This window comes from Rhinoraja longicauda, chromosome 27, assembly GCF_053455715.1.
Source record: "Rhinoraja longicauda isolate Sanriku21f chromosome 27, sRhiLon1.1, whole genome shotgun sequence".
In the NCBI taxonomy this organism is placed as follows: Eukaryota; Metazoa; Chordata; class Chondrichthyes; order Rajiformes; family Arhynchobatidae; genus Rhinoraja; species Rhinoraja longicauda.
Genome location: NC_135979.1, coordinates 18,937,284 through 18,955,100, shown reverse-complemented (window position 1 = coordinate 18,955,100; position 17,817 = coordinate 18,937,284). Strand labels below are relative to the sequence as shown.

Here is a 17,817-nt window from a genome sequence, read left to right as displayed (position 1 = left end):
GCCTTTTGTGCCTTATTTCTCCGTGTCAGTATCCAGACATCTAACATCTCTGTGTCAGTACCCCGATGTCTAACTTCTCCGTATCACTACCCTGGCGTCTTACCTCCCACAGTGATCTTGTCATGTAAATTCCCCATGCATTCCTTTCCTTCTGATTGTTTCTTTGGGTACCACAACTTTTATCACCAGACAACAATATCAGGTCTACTCCTCTTGCAATGGGTGGAAAGTATAAACATATTCACTTCAGAGCCACACTGTTGACAGTCGTCCTGTGCAGTACTCTGCACACAGTGTCAATTGTTGGAGGGATTTGTGTGTTTGATCTGCACGCTGAATTTGGATTTCACGTAGGGCCAAGATCAAGACAGCACACACAAAAAAAATCTTATACGGTAGTGGTAAATCCCTCAGTTTATTCAGGCCTCGTACAGTACATACTGGTGAGCAGTTTCAGGCCTGAGCTCAAAAATGCTCAACTGACCCAAAAATTTGCCAGTACTTTACAGTATTCACATTACAATAGTTACAAATGGATTCGACAGTTTCACACTTAATCATCAAGATGCTGTACTTCATAATTGGGGATTGATGTCACCAGTTATTAACTTATATTGGACTTAGCTCGTTCCAGATCCTTCTTGTAGACAACGATTCCGCGTTTGACCATCTGTGTGTACAGAAGGATTTGCGGACCCCTTATCGCATCATGTTTTTATGAGTTAGTTAGCATCCGTCCTGAGTGAAAGTGGCGAGATGAACTCTGTAAAGTTAGTGATTGTGATGATTGAGGATGCTTGTGAACATCACCGAGATCCATGTTTAAAGTGTACTTGATAAAAAATCTACAGCTGGATTGAAAACAGCCTTCTTGATGGATTAGCAGGAAATGCAATTGTATAAATTAATGGCTGTTTATTTTTTCATTTAAAGTAACATTCAAGTTACGTACTCAATGTACGTAAGTACAAGTTAGTATAGTTTTCTGTGTTGTTTCAGAAATAAAATCATTTATAAGGAGCCGGAAGTTTTACTTTGCTAATATTTTAGTGACTATTTTTTGATATTATCAATCCAATAGACATTGACAAATAGAGTCCGGAATTGAATTAGTACTTTGGTGGGGTGAAACAACAGGCTGGACCCATGGCAGTAATTTCTGATGTCCATTATTCCAATAGTTTACGAGCTCATCTAAAATTCTTAATTCGGCACAGGTAGTGCTAACAAGAGGAACAATATAGGCAAGTACTATAAACTGGTTTAGTGTGTTAAGAGATTTATCTCAATTATTGTAGACACAAGGTTTCATGCATGGATGCATTTTCAGTGTCACCTAGTAGATATAAATAGCACCTTCTTTCTTCTGAATTCAGAAAATTCTCAGTTTCACGCAGAAGATGATGCACAAAAGGGCACCGATGCTTCCCAGCATGAGCTTGGTCGAGAGATAAAATCCTTCAATGCCTAAAGGAGAACAAAGAAGAATCAGAAGCTTTGAAGTAAAACCTGGTGCAAGTACATAGATCATTTCATTGAGCCTTGACTTTAAATTATTTCTATAACATTACATCCCATCCACCAGGGGGCAGGAGATTCAGCCAATTTCTGTCAATAATAATAAGATGTCACCAGGAGACACATGAGGTGAACTGGATTAATTCTTCACATGAATAATTAAAAAATATATATTGTACTTAATGCTAAACTTATCCTTTGACTATTTCTATTTGTTCAAAAATTGTTAAAAGTGCAATTTCAATATGATTCCAAATAAGGCCTAATTAAACATCATCAATCCCGGATGCTTAGTTTAGTTTCGTTTAGAGATAGTGTGGAAACTGGCCCTTCAGCCCACCGAGTCTGCGTTGACCAGCAATCCCCATAGACTAGCACTAACCTACCCACTAGGGACAATTCACAACTTTTACCAAAGCCAATTAACCTACAAACCTGTACGTCTTTAGAATGTGGGAGGAACTCGGAGCAACCGGAGAAAACCCATGCGGTACAGACAGCACCCGTAGTCAGGATTGAACCTGGGTCTCTGGCGCCGTAGGACAGCAACTCTATAGCTGCGCCACCGTGCTAACCTTGATGGGTGACTTGTCAGCATGGACATGGTGGGCCAAAGGACCTATATCCATAATGCATCACTCAATGACTCATGTGACTCCTTTATATATACTTCTGCAACCGTGTATCTTGGGGTATTTGATATCAAGTTATGTCAGTTATGTGACCCAAATTCAAGTTTCGATTTCACTGAAGAGTGCCAAGAGAATTTCTTTGCAAGGAATGGGGAGCTAGAAAATGTCTGCTGTGATGTGGGAGGAAACAGAATCTCCCTGGCATTACTAAATTCAACGACAATAGGTGTTTTGAGGTTCACAACTTTCAATACAACATAAAATATTTGGTTCAGTGGACCACCTCGATATAACATTAAAAAAATATTTTACCAATAGTCTGAAGTGTGATGATGACACTATCAGGTGATATTGTGTCCCCATTGAAAAAGGTGATAATTGACCTTAATGCGTCTGCCATAGACCCTTCCGTTATTCCATTGACAGTAAATCCCAATGCAGAAATAAGATGCATTACAGCAAAATTAAAACCACCTGGAAAGAAGAATATTTCATTTATTTCCAAGCACTGTTATAATGAATTATTCACCAATTAAATATCAACAGCTTTGTCCCTCTTATTTTTCTTTCTTCCTCTCTTAATGGCACTGGGTCAGAACTGGGTATAATTCTGTGGGCGATCGGTTTACTGCGACTGAATGCAACTTATGCACTAGTTTCTGCCTCCTGCTCTGGTTCTGTAACTGGGGTACAACCTAATATGATTCTGATCGCAAACCTCAACATGCCAAGCAAAATTATTTCAAGACAATGGAAAGCTGGGAGTGATTACAAACAAATAATCTTTCTGAGAAACTCAAGTCAAGAGGGTTCTATTGTCATATGTTCCAGATAGAACAATGAAATTCTGACTCGCAGCAGCACAACAGAATAAGTAAACATAGTACACTGTAAACAATATAATAAACGAGAAAAAAATGTTCTGTGTGTGTATGTATACATGGATATATATATGTATATATATATATATGTGAATATAATATATATATATATATATATGTGTGCGTGTGTGTGTGTATATATACATATATGTATGTGTATATATATGTATATAGGTATATATATGTGTGTGTGTGTGTGTGTGTGTATATGTGTGTATATATATATATATATATATAGAGAGAGAGAGAGATATATAACTTATAATTACAGTTAGTTGAAGACATGGAATTGGTAATCATTTACAAATTATGGATCTTAATTTACTTTATCTTCTTAGAAGCCATTCACCCAACAAAGCTCTGCTGACTTTCAGATCATCCCTGTCTGTTTTATTCCCACACTTATTTCCTTGTAACATCCTCTCTTTCTGTTGCTGATCTATTCCATCCTGATTCTCCCACCAGACACCTGTGCCAAAAGTAATTCCACCTATCGTGTGGGTTAGCCACCTCTTTGGGAATTTGGAGGAAAGCAGAGCATGGAAGGGAAATCCATATAGTTACAAAAAAAAATGCATTCTCCACACCCAAGATCAAGGAGTGGCTGAACCAGAATGGCTGAAGATGTGGGGCAGCTGCACAGTGTGTCACAATCAGCATCTCTGGTCAAACATAATGCTTTAAATCATGTTACAGAGCAGCAGTATTTACCAAATGGAGTCACTGGATTATTCTGCAGCCTGATTTACAAGATAGTTCAAAATCACAAAATAGAATTCACTTGCTTGCCGGCAAACGATGGTCCAATTTCTACTCCCATGCTGTAAACTTTCATAGAAATTGCCAAATACTACAGTTTGCCTGGAAAACAAATGTAACAAGAACCTATCTCAACCTCAACAAAATTCCTATACTGTAAAATTTAACTATTTAGTTAAAGGTGGTTTCATTACAAGTTCCAGTGATGAGACTGTATGTGGCAATTACGTTGATGCTGAGAGATCTATAATAAAGTACTGTTAAAAAAACGCCAAACAATTCAGAACAGATAAAAAGCAAAATAGATTGCTGTCTGTCCCGCTGAGTTTCTCTACATTTTGTTTCTATCTTTGGTTTAAACAAGCATTTGCAGTTCCTTCCTACACTTTTTGGAATAATCCTCATTGAAAGTAAGATTCACATGTTGTACTCTAGTTTGGCTCCTAATAGTAGCATTATTGCTGGAGAGGCATTATATGAAGGGAACACTAGAGGGTGATACATGAATTGGAAAAAAAATGTGTGTTAAATTAATAATAACTGACAAATTAAAAATATGATTTCCTGACACCGAGAACTTAATTTTGATTTTTACTTGTGTCAGAAATTGATGTAGAACGTGGATTCAATACTTGTGCAGAATTTAATAATAAATTGAATTCTGCACTGTGGTGAGGAAATAAATATGACAAAAATTGAGTATTTTCTCTTCATGAACTTTTGCATTATTCTGTCTGTGCAGATTAAATCAGGTTCGAAACTGATAGAATACCTCACCGCCACAAATATTTCAGTGCTTCCAAATACTTTACCACTTTGGGTTTTTCACAAGCTGTATCATCAATCCTAGTGTGTAGGAATGAACTGCAGATGCTGGTTTACACCAAAGATAGACACAAAATGCTGGAGTAACTCACTGGGTTAGGTAGCATCTCTGGAGAAATCTCTGAAGGAGGGTCTTGACCCGAAACGTCATCTATTCCTTTTCTACAGAGGTGCTGCCTGACCCGCAGAGTTATTCCAGCATTTTGTGTCTCTCATCAATCCGAGTCTTGGTTCCATTCCATCCAAAACAAAACATATTTTTCAAGGAACTTACATTTTTTAAATGAATGACTTAATCTATCCTCTCTATATAAAGACTTTTTAATCATAACTTCTTCTTTCGTTATGTACGTGATTTAAATAGAAAATAGACATACTATTCATAGAAACAATTCAATGCCTTTCACCTTCTCACTATTGTTATTAATTCTCAAAAGTCTTATCAAACCATGTGTTAATTTTAATAAAAAAGGAACTGCAGATGTTGCTCTATACCAAAGATAGGCACAGAATGGTGGAGTAACTCAGCGGATCTGGCAGCACCTCTGGGAAACATAGACAGGTAACGCTTTGGGTCGGGACCCTTCTTCAGACTGATTACAGTGGAGATGGGGGGTAGAACTGGGTGCAAGAAAAGACCAGGACAAATCAAGGCTGGCAACAGATAACTTCAGGCAGGATGGTTCCCTGACAGGCCAAGAGAGATATATCGTTGTGAATTGTAGGAATGGTTAACTGTTGGGTTAACCCCCACCCCTTACAATTAGTCTGAAGAAGGGTCTTGACCTGAAACATCGCCTATCCATTTTTTCCAGAGATGCTGCCTGGCCCGCTCAGTTACCCCAGCAATTTGTGTCTATCAAATTGCTGGAGTAACTGAGCAATTTGATAGACACAAAATTGCCTGGTTAATTGTCACTGTTTTTGTTAACTTTTTTACTCTTTTTATAATTGTAAACTCTCACCAATGGTAATGTCTTAGCTAAGTTATTTATATTTTCATTTAATTTTGTTCTACCTGGAAGATTGACCAACAATTTATACAATATTCTATCTGCAGCTTAATTGAGGCTTTTTGCATGTTCAATGTTTGCATTCTACATTGCAAAATTAGGAATTCCACATATTTTCTGATAGCCTTATCTATTTGTTTTTACATTGTTAATGGCGTATTCATTTGCTCTGCTTAAAATCTCACTGTTCAAGATGGAAAACCTTTCCCTGTTACTGTCGTTGATTTTATTTTTATTTTTCATTTCCCTTCGGCAAACATATTCTGAGGGTCATAAATATACACTATGCTTCTAAAGCAGACTCTGGGAATGCTTTGTATTTGGGAAGTGACTTCTCACAATGCACCTCGGCAGCTGTTGAAACATGTTATTAGAGGGAACTGATATTAACTGAGAGAATGGGGAGCGCGCAAAAAAGACAACTTATAGCAATAAACAAAAATATGGAGAAACAATGCACTTACATGCTGAAAGTCCCAGGAAGGCAGCCAGAGAACGGAAGGCATTCACTGTAAATCAAAGGATGCCACATGGATAATAAGCCACACGAAATAGAAACGTGTATACTAGTGTAATACTATTATGATCAACTTATTTTCTTTTACACTGTAATTATTTTATTGACACCAATGTGAATTTATGGAGTGGCTATTGTGAGAGTGGCAGTTGTCAAGGTACAGTTGTCGAGGTACAGTTGTCGGGGTACAGTTACCGAGGTACATTTACCGAGGTACAGTTATCGAGGCACCGTTGCCAAGGTACAGTTGTCGAGGTACAGTTATTGAGGTAGTTATTGAGGTACAGTTGTCGAGATACAGTTGTCGAGGTACAGTTGTTGAAGTCCAATTATCGAGGTACTGTTGTCGAGGTACAGTTGTCGAGGCACAGTTGCCGAAGTACAGTTGTCCAGGTACCGTTGTCGAGGTACAGTTACCGAGGTACAGTTGTCGAGGTACAGTTGTCGAGGTACAGTTGTCGTGGTACTGTTATTGAGGTACAGTTACCAAGGTACAGTTGTCGTGGTACTGTTATTGAGGCACAGTTGTCGAGGTACAGTTGCCGAGTTACAGTTGTCGAGGTACAGTTACCAAGGTACAGGTATCGAGGTACCGTTGTCAAGGTACAGTTGCCGAGGTACAGTTGTATGGGATCGTTCTGAGTCAACATGGATTTGCGAAGGGAAAATCATGCTTGACTAATCTTCTGGAATTCTTTGAGGATGTAACTAGGAAAATTGACAGGGGAGAGCCGGTGGAAGTGGTGTACCTCGACTTTCAGAAAGCCTTCGACAAGGTTCCACATAGGAGATTAGTGGGCAAAATTAGAGCACATGGTATTGGAGGTAGGGTACTGACATGGATAGAAAATTGGTTGACAGACAGAAAACAAAGAGTGGGGATAAATGGGTCCCTTTCAGAATGGCAGGCAGTAACTAGTGGGGTACCGCAAGGCTTGGTGCTGGGACCGCAGCTATTTACAATATACATTAATGACTTGGATGAAGGGATTGAAAGTACCATTAGCAAATTTGTAGATGATACAAAGCTGGGTGGGAGTGTGAACTGTGAGGAAGATGCTATGAGGTTGCAGGGTGACTTGGACAGGTTGTGTGAGTGGGCGGATGCATGGCAGTTTAATGTGGATAAGTGTGAGGTTATCCACTTTGGTGGTAAGAATAGGAAGGCAGATTATTATCTGAATGGTGTCAAGTTAGGAAAAGGGGACGCACAATGAGATCTGGGTGTCCTAGTGCATCAGTCACTGAAATGAAGCATGCAGGTACAGCAGGCAGTGAAGAAAGCCAATGGAATGTTGGCCTTCATAACGAGAGGAGTTGAGTATAGGAGCAAAGAGGTCCTTCTGCAGTTGTACAGGGCCCTAGTGAGACCGCACCTGGAGTACTGTGTGCAGTTTTGGTCTCCAAATTTGAGGAAGGATATTCTTGCTATTGAGGTGGTGCGGCGTATGTTTACTAGGTTAATTCCCGGAATGGCGGGACTGTCATATGTTGAAAGACTGGAGCGATTAGGCTTGTATACACTGGAATTTAGAAGGATGAGAGGGGATCTTATCGAAACGTATAAGATTATTAAGGGGTTGGACACATTAGAGGCAGGAAACATGTTCCCAATTTATTCACAAAATGCTGGAGTAACTCAGCAGGTCAGGCAGCATCTCGGGAGAGAAGGAATGGGTGACGTTTCGGGTCGAGACCCTTCTTCAGACATGTTCCCAATGTTGGGGGAGTCCAGAACAAGGGACCACAGTTTAAGAATAAGGGGTAGGCCATTTAGAACGGAGATGAGGAAAAGCTTTTTCAGTCAGAGAGTTGTGAATCTGTGGAATTCTCTGCCTCAGAAGGCAGTGGAGGCCAGTTCTCTGAATGCATTCAAGAGAGAGCTAGATAGAGCTCTTAAGGATAGTGGGGTCAGGGGGTATGGGGAGAAGGCAGGAACGGGGTACTGATTGAGAATGATCAGCCATGATCACATTGAATGGCGGTGCTGGCTCGAAGGGCCGAATGGCCTCCTCCTGCACCTAATGTCTATTGTCGAGGTACTGTTGTCGAGGTACTGTTGTCGAGGTACCGTTGTCGAGGTACCATTGTCGAGGTACAGTTGTCGAGGTAGTTGTCGAGGTACCTTTGTCGATGTACCGTTGTCGAGGTACCATTGTCGAGTTACCGTTGTCGAGGTACCTTTGTCGATGTACCGTTGTCGAGGTACCATTGTCGAGGTACAGTTGTCGAGGTACAGTTGTCGAGGTACAATGTTGAAGCTTTGCCTTGAGACGCCTCTGTGAGGAGGCTGAGTAGCGAAAAGATAAGATAAAATGAGGCCTTTTTCAACTTACCTCTTTAGCCCTATTATAGTCGGGGTGGCAGTTAGAACAGTGGTAGCTCCTCGTGCACAATGTGGGAGATCAGGGCGACTTTGAGTGTTCCTTTTCACTGTTGTTGGAGCTTCGGTTGGACTCATTCAGGAGCATTTGTGTTGATGAGAGCATCACAGAGAAGAGATTCAGTGAGGCGGTCACACTTGAGGTACAGATGCCAGGTCGTTGGATGACAACCAAGAGTGGTGAATAGGGTAGGCAGAAAGTGCACGATTCATTTGTGGCCATTCCCCTCAGCAATAGATATACCTCTTTGGATACTGTTGGCCAGGTTGAAGGTTTTTCAGAGGAGAGCAACAATAGCAGCCAGATCTGTGGCACCACAAATGTCTGTGACGCTCAGCAGGGAAGAGGTGGAGTTAGGGAGAGGTATAGTGATGGAAGTCTTGATCGTTAGAGGGATAGACAGAAAATTCTGTGGCTGTGATCAATATACCAGGATGGTGCATTGCCTCAAGGGCATCAGGATCAAAGATGTTATAGGAAAGATATTGTCAAGCTTGAAAGGGTTCAGAGAAGATTTACGAGGATGTTGCCAGGACTAGAGGGTTTTAGCTATAGGGAGAGGTTGAGTAGGCTGGGTCTCTATTCCTTGGAGCACAGGAGGATGAGGGGTGATCTTAGAGGTGTGTAAAATCATGAAAGGAATAAATCGGGTAGATGCACAGAATCTCTTGCCCAGCGTAGGGGAATCGAGGACAGGTTCAAGGTGAAGGGGAAAAGATTTAATAGGAATCTGAGGGGTAACTTTTCACACAAAGGGTGGTGGGTGTATGGAACAAGCTGCCAGAGGAGGTAGTTGAGGCTGGGACTATGCCAATGTTTAAGAAGCAGTTAGACAGGTACATGGGTAGGACAAGTTTGGAGGGATATGGACCAAACGCAGGCAGGCGGGCCTAGTGTAGCTGGGACATGTTGGGACACGGTGTGGGCAAGTTGGGCCGAAGGGCCTGTTTTCACACTGTATCACTCTATGACTCTATGTCCCTGAGCGGGTACAAAGAAATTCTCAAGGGGGAAGGTGAGTGGCCAGAGGTTGTTATACATATTGGTACCAACGATACAGGTAGAAAGGAGGATTAGGTCCTGTTGAGGGAATGTGTGGAGTAGGGCAACAGATTAAAATCAATCTCAAGGGAAGGAGTCACTGGATTATTTCCATGCTAGTGAGAGTAGGAATAGGAGGATCGGCCTGAGGAGTTGCTGCAGGGTGGCTGAGGTTCAGGTTTTTGGATCAATGCGATCTCTTCTGGAGCAGAGGTGACCTGCATAAGAAGGACAGGTTGCACCCGAACTGGAGTGTCCAATACCCTGGCATGGACAAGGGAGAACCTCTGTCTCGCTTGGAAAGGCTGCAGGGGTCACTGGATGGAAATAAAATAGGAGTTCTCGGAACAAGTCTCGCATCTCCTTGTGCTGCAGGGTGAGGTATTTGGTGGGAAGGGATGAGCAAAAACCAAGGAGTTGCCAAGATAGTGGTCTCTACAGAATGCAGAAAGGGCTGGAGGTGGGAGCACGTAATTGATAGTGGGATCACATTGAAGGCGGCAGAATGATGTGTTGGAGGGTTAAAAGGTGAGGACCAGTGGAACCCCCATCCTTGTTACGTCTGCTGGAAAGGGGGAGTGAGAACAGAACTGTGGGACACAAAGGAGACATGGGTGAGGGATCGAACCACAACAGCAGGAGTGAATCTACGTTTAATGAAGAAAGAAGACGTCTTGTATCTCTTAGAGTGAAGAACTATATCTTGGGAGCAGATGCGGTGGAGACGGAGGAATTGAAAGTAAGGGGTGATGTCTTTGCAAGAGGCATGGTGGGAGGAGGTGCGGTTAATGTAGCTGTGGAAGTCAATGGGGCTGTAGTGGACGTCGGCCAATAGACTCAAAAAGCTGGAGTAACTCAGCGGGACAGGTAGCATCTCTGGAGAGAAGGAATGGTTGACTTTTCGGTCCGAGACCCTCGTTCAGATCAGAAACGTCACCCATTCCTTCTCTCCAGAGATGCTGCATGTCCCGCTGAGTTACTCCAGCTTTTTGTGTCCATCTTCGGTTTAAACCAGCATCTGCAGTTCTTTCCTACACATCTCAGCTGATAGGCTGTCCACTGTGATGGAGACAGAGAGATCGAGAGTGGGGAGATTTATCATAATAGGATCAATACTCTAGAATTCCCTACTTAACAATATTAGCAAAAACAATATTAGCAAACTGAGCTCTCCTGCTGTTCAGAGAAGTTCAGAGAAGAGAGCCAACTTTTCAGAGATACGTTCCACTATGTTGTATGCCTTATCTTCCAAGAACAAATTTGAAAAAATATACTCTAGTGACAAAAAAACAGAAGTCATTAGTTCCCTTGCAGTAACAGACTAATATCTTACCTGTTGGGAGAGTGCAGGCCAGTATTAGAAAAGCCAGGCGATGCATTTTGATTTCACTCTCAGTTCAAATGATGTGACCAGTTAAGATTGATAACAATTTCCGCCTGTTGCTGAAATGAAGAGAAGGAATACAGAGCATGTCAGGCGTAGGTTCCATCTGACAGGGCATTAGCACTCTCACAAACAAAATTATTGATAAAATGTTGCCGCTTTTCCTTAATATTACTTCTGATTGATCCCAGTTTGTGGCCCCAGTGTAATTATGAAACTTGATCTAAATCATTGTATATTTGCAATCCATTTTAGCTTTGTCAACCACATTGATCACATTGAACATAGAAAAATACAGCACAGGGACAGGCCCTTCGGCCCACAAAGTGCCGAACATGATGCCAGGATAAACTGATCTCATCTGCCTGCACATGATTCATTTGCCTCCATTCCCTGCATATCCGTGTGCCCATCTAAAAGCCTCTCAAACACCACTAATGCATAGAAAATTTAACTTCATGTTTGAAGAATCAAATTGGGAACATTCCTGTCCTTTTTAGCATGAGGGCGTGGTTGCTTTATTGCTCTGAATTTACGATTGGACATCAAAGAGGTGTGATTAAGAAAATCTGATGATTTTCCAAACGCATAACTTCATCTTCTTTGTTAAACTGCAGAACATATGACAATTATGAACAAACTCTTCCATTCTGCAGCATTAACAAACTGAGACGACTTATCCACCACAAATGACTAATCGTATTGAGTTTTAGCCAAATTGTCTGAAAAACAGGATGTGGCGTAGGAAGAGGAGATCATGTGCCAGAGCACATTTTAACTAATGGAGTACTTATAAAATAAAAACAGAAAATGCAGCAAACCCTTGGTAGATCAGGCAGCATCAGTGGAGAGACGGACAGATTAATGATTCAGGTTAAAGACCTGAATTCTTGGGCGAGAAATAAAGTGAATATCTCAGCTCATAGACCAGGGGTGGCCAAACCGCGGCTCGCGAGCTACATGCGGCTCTTTGACCTTTAATATGCGGCTCTTGGAAATATGTTGGCTGAGCTCCTTTTTTCATCACAGTTAATATAAAAGGTAAATAAGAAAAAAATTCAAGCTTTATAATTATTTACTGGGTATGAATTGAGACCCCATTGGAATAAAACGTAAATTTAATGTTCATGGTTAGTAAAAATATTTAAGTTCATGTCTTGTGGCTCTTTTGTTCATGTCTTGCTGCTCTCAAACATCTGAACTTTATCGTATGTGGCTCTTACATTAAGCAAGTTTGGCCACCCCTGTCATAGACCAATATCAACAGATTCTGCCTGTTTAGTTTATAGTTTAGTTTAGTTCGTGGAAACAGGCCCTTCGACCTATCTAGTCCGCACCAACCAGTGATCCGAATACTCTATCACTATCCAACACACTAAGGATAATTTACACTTTTTACCAAAGCCAATTAACCTACAAACCTGCAGATCTTTGGTGTGTGGGAGTAAACCCACATGGTCACAGGGAGAACGTACAAACTTCGTACAGCCAGCACCCGTAGTCAGGATCGTCCGGTTCTCTGGCGCTGCAAAGGCAGCAACTCTACCAACGTGCCACCCTATCACCCCCACTGTGACCAGCACTTTCTGTTCTTATTTCAGATTTCCACCTTTTGCAATTGTTAGTGCTGGGAGAGGCGGGGAGGGAGGTAGCTGAGTGTTAGTGCTGGGAGAGGCGGGGAGGGAGGTAGCTGAGTGTTAGTGCTGGGAGAGGCGAGGAGGGAGGTAGCTGAGTGTTAGTGCTGGGAGAGGCGAGGAGGGAGGTAGCTGAGTGTTAGTGCTGGGAGAGGCGAGGAGGGAGGTAGCTGAGTGTTAGTGCTGGGAGAGGCGGGGAGGGAGGTAGCTGAGTGTTAGTGCTGGGAGAGGCGGGGAGGGAGGTAGCTGAGTGTTAGTGCTGGGAGAGGCGGGGAGGGAGGTAGCTGAGTGTTAGTGCTGGGAGAGGCGGGGAGGGAGGTAGCTGAGTGGGTCGTCTCATACCTCTGAAACAATGTCAAGGTTCAAAGAAGCAGATTAATGGACAGAACATTTTGCAAATGACAATGAGATGAAATGGGGAAATAGGACACTGCAGATGTTATAATCTTAAGCTGGCGGAAGTTAGCACGTATGGAGAGTCTGAAGATGGGTCGGAACCAAAACTTTGGCTGTCTTTTTCCCTCTATAGATGCTGCCTGGCCTGTTGAGTTCCTTTTATGAACAATAAGATAATATCCCGGTGATTGTGAGGAAGAAAGTTATCTAACCATGAAATGCCTGAAGGGCAGACTTCAGTTGAAAGTTTTTGTCAAGGTGACATGAATCCACAACATGGCTATTTATTGCTGACTCTTGTATGTGGCGCTCATATCAACCTCCTGTGCCATTCCTTCCTCCAATCGCTCTTTGACAGCATGCAGAATTGTTGACATACAGAATAAAAATGTTCAGACCATTTTTTTCTATTTATGACTTTGTTTTTTTTGTGCAAAATGTCAGTATGATGTTCTTCAGTATTTCTCAAAGGAAGTGTGTTTGCATTATTCCATCCTATCGTTTCTGAAGAACAGAAACTGGTTCTGAAAGAGTCTGTTCCATTTTCAATGCCAAATTCTTGACGTGTACAAGAAGGGTTTAACATTATCACAAACAATGTTTTGATTGTTAATGCAGCAACGCCTGACCAGAAACTCAACTGCATCAACCACGTGAATATAAGAGTAGGCCAAAGATTGGTTATACTGCGGGAAGTGATCATCCGCTGTCACCCATTAGATTTTCCATGATTTACAAGGCACTAACCAGGAGTTTAATGTTCTTTAATTACCTCCACGAGAGTATCTCCAACAATTCTCAAGAAACTCGACACCATACAGAACAATGCATCTCACGTGAGATGGACTACACTTCTTCCTACCCTGTCTCCTGCAAAAAGTCTATCCCCTACTCCCAATTCCTCCGTCTACGCCGCATCTGCGCCCGGGATGAGGTGTTTCACACGAGGGCTGCAGAGATGTCCTCATTCTTCAGGAAACGGGGCTTCCCCTCTTCCATTATAGATGAGGCTCTCACTAGGGTCTCTTCTACATCCCGCAGCCCCGCTCTTGCTCCCCCTCCCCCATTCGTAACAAGGACAGAATCTCCCTCATTCTCACCTTCCACCCCACTAGCCAGTGTATCCAACAAATCATTCGCCAACATTTCCGTCACCTACAACGGGACTCCACCACTGGCCACATCTTCCCACCCCCTCCCCTTTCTGCATTCCGCAGAGACCGTTCCCTCCGTAACTCCCTGGTCCACTCAGCCCTTCATACCCAAACCACCCCATCCCTGGGCACTTTCCCCTGCAACCGCAGGAGATGCAACACCTGTCCCTTTACCTCCCCCCTCAACTCCATCCAAGGACCCAAACAGTCTTTCCAGTTGCACCTCCTCCAACCTCATCTATTGCATCCGCTGCTCTAGATGTCAACTTCTTTACATCGGTGAAACCAAACGCAGGCTCGGCGATCGTTTCGCTCAACACCTTTGCTCAGTCCGCCTTAACCAACCTGATCTCCCAGTGGCTGAGCACTTCAACTCCCCCTCCCACTCCCAGTCTGACATTTCTGTCATGGGCCTCCTCCAGTGCCATAGTGAGGCCCACCGGAAATTGGAGGAACAGCACCTCATATTTCGCTTGGGCAGCTTGCAGCCCAGCGGTATGAACATTAACTTCTCCAACTTTAGATAGTTCCTCTGTCCCTCTCTTCCCCTCCCCCTTCCCAGTTCTCCCTCTATCTTCCTGTCTCTACCTATATCCTTCCTTTGTCCCGACCCCCTGACATCAGTCTGAAGAAAGGTCTCGACCCAAAACGTCACCCATTCCTATTATTATTATTATTATTATTATTATTATTATTATTCCTCCTCCTCCTCCTCCTCCTCCTCCTCCTCCTCCTCCTCCTCCTCCTCCTCCTCCTCCCACTGTCCTACACACGCTAAGGCCAATTTTACACATACACCAAGCCAATTAACCTACATACCTGTACATCTTTGGAGTGTGGGAGGAAACCGAAGATCTCTGAGAAATCTCACGCCGTCACAGGGAGAACGTACAAAACTCCGTACAGACAGCACCCATAGTTGGGATCAAACCCGGGTCTTCGGCACTGCAAGCGCTGTAAGGCAGCAAATCTACCGCTGCGCCACCGTGTTCTTACAACTTGTGCCATGTTTTGTTGGAACTGTGGGGAAGGCCAATGATAGTGATGTCAGAGTAGGAATAGGATGGAGAATTAAAGTAACAGGTAACTCCAGCCTCAGGGTTACTCTGTAGAAACTAGGAACTGCAGATACTGGTTAACACAAAAGGACACAAAGTTCTGGAGTAACTCAGCAGGTCAAGCAACATCTCTGGAGAACATGGGTAGGTAACGTTTTAGGTTGGGAAATGAAGAATGGTCCCAGCCCAAATATGCAAGTCTGAGGAAGTGTCCTGACTTGAAACATCGCCTATGCATGTTCTCCAAAGATACTGCCTGGCCCACTGAGTTACTCCAGTACTTTGTGCCCTCAGGGTTACCTTGCTGACTGAATAGAGGTGTTTTCCAAAGTGATCTGAATTTGATCCCAATCTGAAGTGAAGGAGACCGGACTTTGAAGCCTGGGGTGCAGCGCTCTAAATTGGAAGTAGACCAAGATTCATCTGTAATGGCCATCTGGATCTCAGGATAGTGGGAAGGGGGAAGGGGAAAGGTTAAAGGTCAAGTGGTGCGTGTCCGGAAGCCGCGTGAGAAGGTGGCCTGATAAACGGAGATGGCAATTGCACGAGGGAGTCATGGAGGGATACAGTAAGGAAAGAAAAGATTTTTCTGCTGGTGGAATCTTGGTGAGGCTTTGATTACAGCGTTGAGATGAGAATCCCTGACTCTTGATATCAAGGGAGCCTCTGACCATATGTAATATCAAGGATCCCAAGTATGTTAGAAACATATAAGCGAAGGTAGACACAAAATGCTGGAGTAACTTACTCCAGCATTTTGTGTTTACCTTCGATTTAAACCAGCATCTTCAGGTTTTTTTCCCCTGCAACCTGAGAAACATATAAAATTCTTAAAGGGCTAGATGCAGGAAAAAATGTTCCCGATGTTGGGGGAGTCCAGAACCAGGGGTCACAGTTTAAGAATAAGGGATAGGCCATTTAGGATTGAGGTGAGGCAAAACTTTTTCACCCAGAGAGTTGTGAATCTGGGTCCCGCTGCGTTACTCCAGCTTTTGGTGTCTATCTTCGGTTTAAACCAGCATCTGCAGTTCCTTCCTACACAATAACTGTGTAAACACTATCCCTTTTATAAATACACTGATGCATTCGCATTGAATTTAGAAATAGCATTATTGAAAAGTAATATAATTGGAAACTAAATTCTGCATTGAATCACTGTATTAACATGTTCTTGCTGCTAAACCCAACTCCAGCACAAAATAGCATAAAAGGGCCTGTCCCACTTAGGCGATTTTTTAGGCGACTGTCATAGTCGTAGCAGGTCGCCGAAAAACCGACGACTTAACCCCCCCCACCCCCCAGCGACAATGTCTACGACAAGCTACAACAACCTGCCACCTAGTCAGCATCAAGCTATGGCAAGCTACCGACAACCGGCGACCCAATCATCGCGACTTAGGACGTCCACCTACGACCGCGCCTACGACAACGTACGACCACGCAGGCGACAACCTAAGACAACTGAAGTCAACCTACGTCTACCCGCGACAAGCTACGACCCTGTCGGCAACAACTGAAGATAATTCACGTCATTTTTGCCTCCGGTTTAGACGCCGGTACCTGTCGCCGGTTGGCGTAGGTTGACGTAGGTAGTCGCCAATGGAATTCAACAAAGTCAGTACCGGCGACAACCTACGTCACCTGGCGACAACCTGGCGACAACCTACGACAGCGTCTTCGTCAGGAGACGTCAAGCTACGATCATTGCGTCAAACCAACAGTCGGCGATATTTTAAAAACATTTCAAAATCCAGCGGCGACCAGAAAAATGCTACGACTCTTTGGAGATGATTCACGACCGTACAGGCGACACACCGGCGACCATGTGGCGGCAGCCTAGTCGCCTGTAGTCGCCTAAATAATCTCCTGTGGGACAGAGGCTTAAACTCACCAAAGGCTATAAAATGCTGCAAACTGCCCTTGTAATCTGACTCCAAGTGCGTGTTGTGCACAGACACAGGCTGCCTCCAGAAAAAATTGCATCGACAGCTGCACTTGGCGACGCGCCTGTGTTATTTAAGCCGGATCGTTAGGTTCAGTTTCGTTTTCTTCAATAGACACAGAGGCTGCAGATGCTGGGATCTGAACCGAAACCTCAAGGAACTGTTCGGAGAACATCGGCTCGTTTGCGTTTGTTTTGTATAGTTTTCAGTGAGAGTTGTTTGGAATATATTTATATCTCTGTCACACAACACTGAAATTGTTTCCACTCCCAGCCTGTTTCACTTGAATTCATTTGAACTGGAAAGTGTACCCTACGATGTATTTTTAAAATTGCAATAATAAATGTTATTCAGGTAAAAAAAAAAAAATACAAAACAAAAATCGTACAAAAAGTCTTCTCACTCTCTCAGTGTCTGTACATTCAATAGTGTCCTATTGGTGTTGGCACCAGAACAGAACCCTGGTTTGATCCTGACTACGGGTGCTGTCTGAACGGAGTTTATATGTTGTCCCCGACTTGCGTGGGTTTTCACCGGGGTCTCCAGTTTCCTCCCACACTCCAAAAAGACGTACAGGTTTGCTGGGTAATTGCCTTGGTATAATTGTAAATTGTCCCTAGTGTAGGATAACGTAAGTGAGAAGTGATCGCTGGTGGGCGCGGACTCAGTCAGCCAAAT

At 43.2% G+C, this 17,817-nt stretch overlaps 1 protein-coding gene across 1 annotated transcript; it reads right to left on the bottom strand.

Annotated features, from left to right (window-relative positions):
• Nucleotides 1-404: 404 nt before the first annotated feature.
• On the bottom strand, nt 405-17,205 carry LOC144606734 (uncharacterized). The gene is made up of 6 exons (XM_078423066.1): nt 17,088-17,205; nt 10,904-11,013; nt 8,271-8,435; nt 6,093-6,137; nt 2,463-2,624; nt 405-1,467 (listed from the first exon to the last, which is right to left on the bottom strand). The coding sequence occupies exons 2-6, from the start codon at nt 10,947-10,949 to the stop codon at nt 1,373-1,375; spliced, it is 513 nt and encodes a 170-aa protein (XP_078279192.1). The 5' UTR covers nt 10,950-11,013; nt 17,088-17,205; the 3' UTR covers nt 405-1,372.
• Nucleotides 17,206-17,817: the final 612 nt, after the last annotated feature.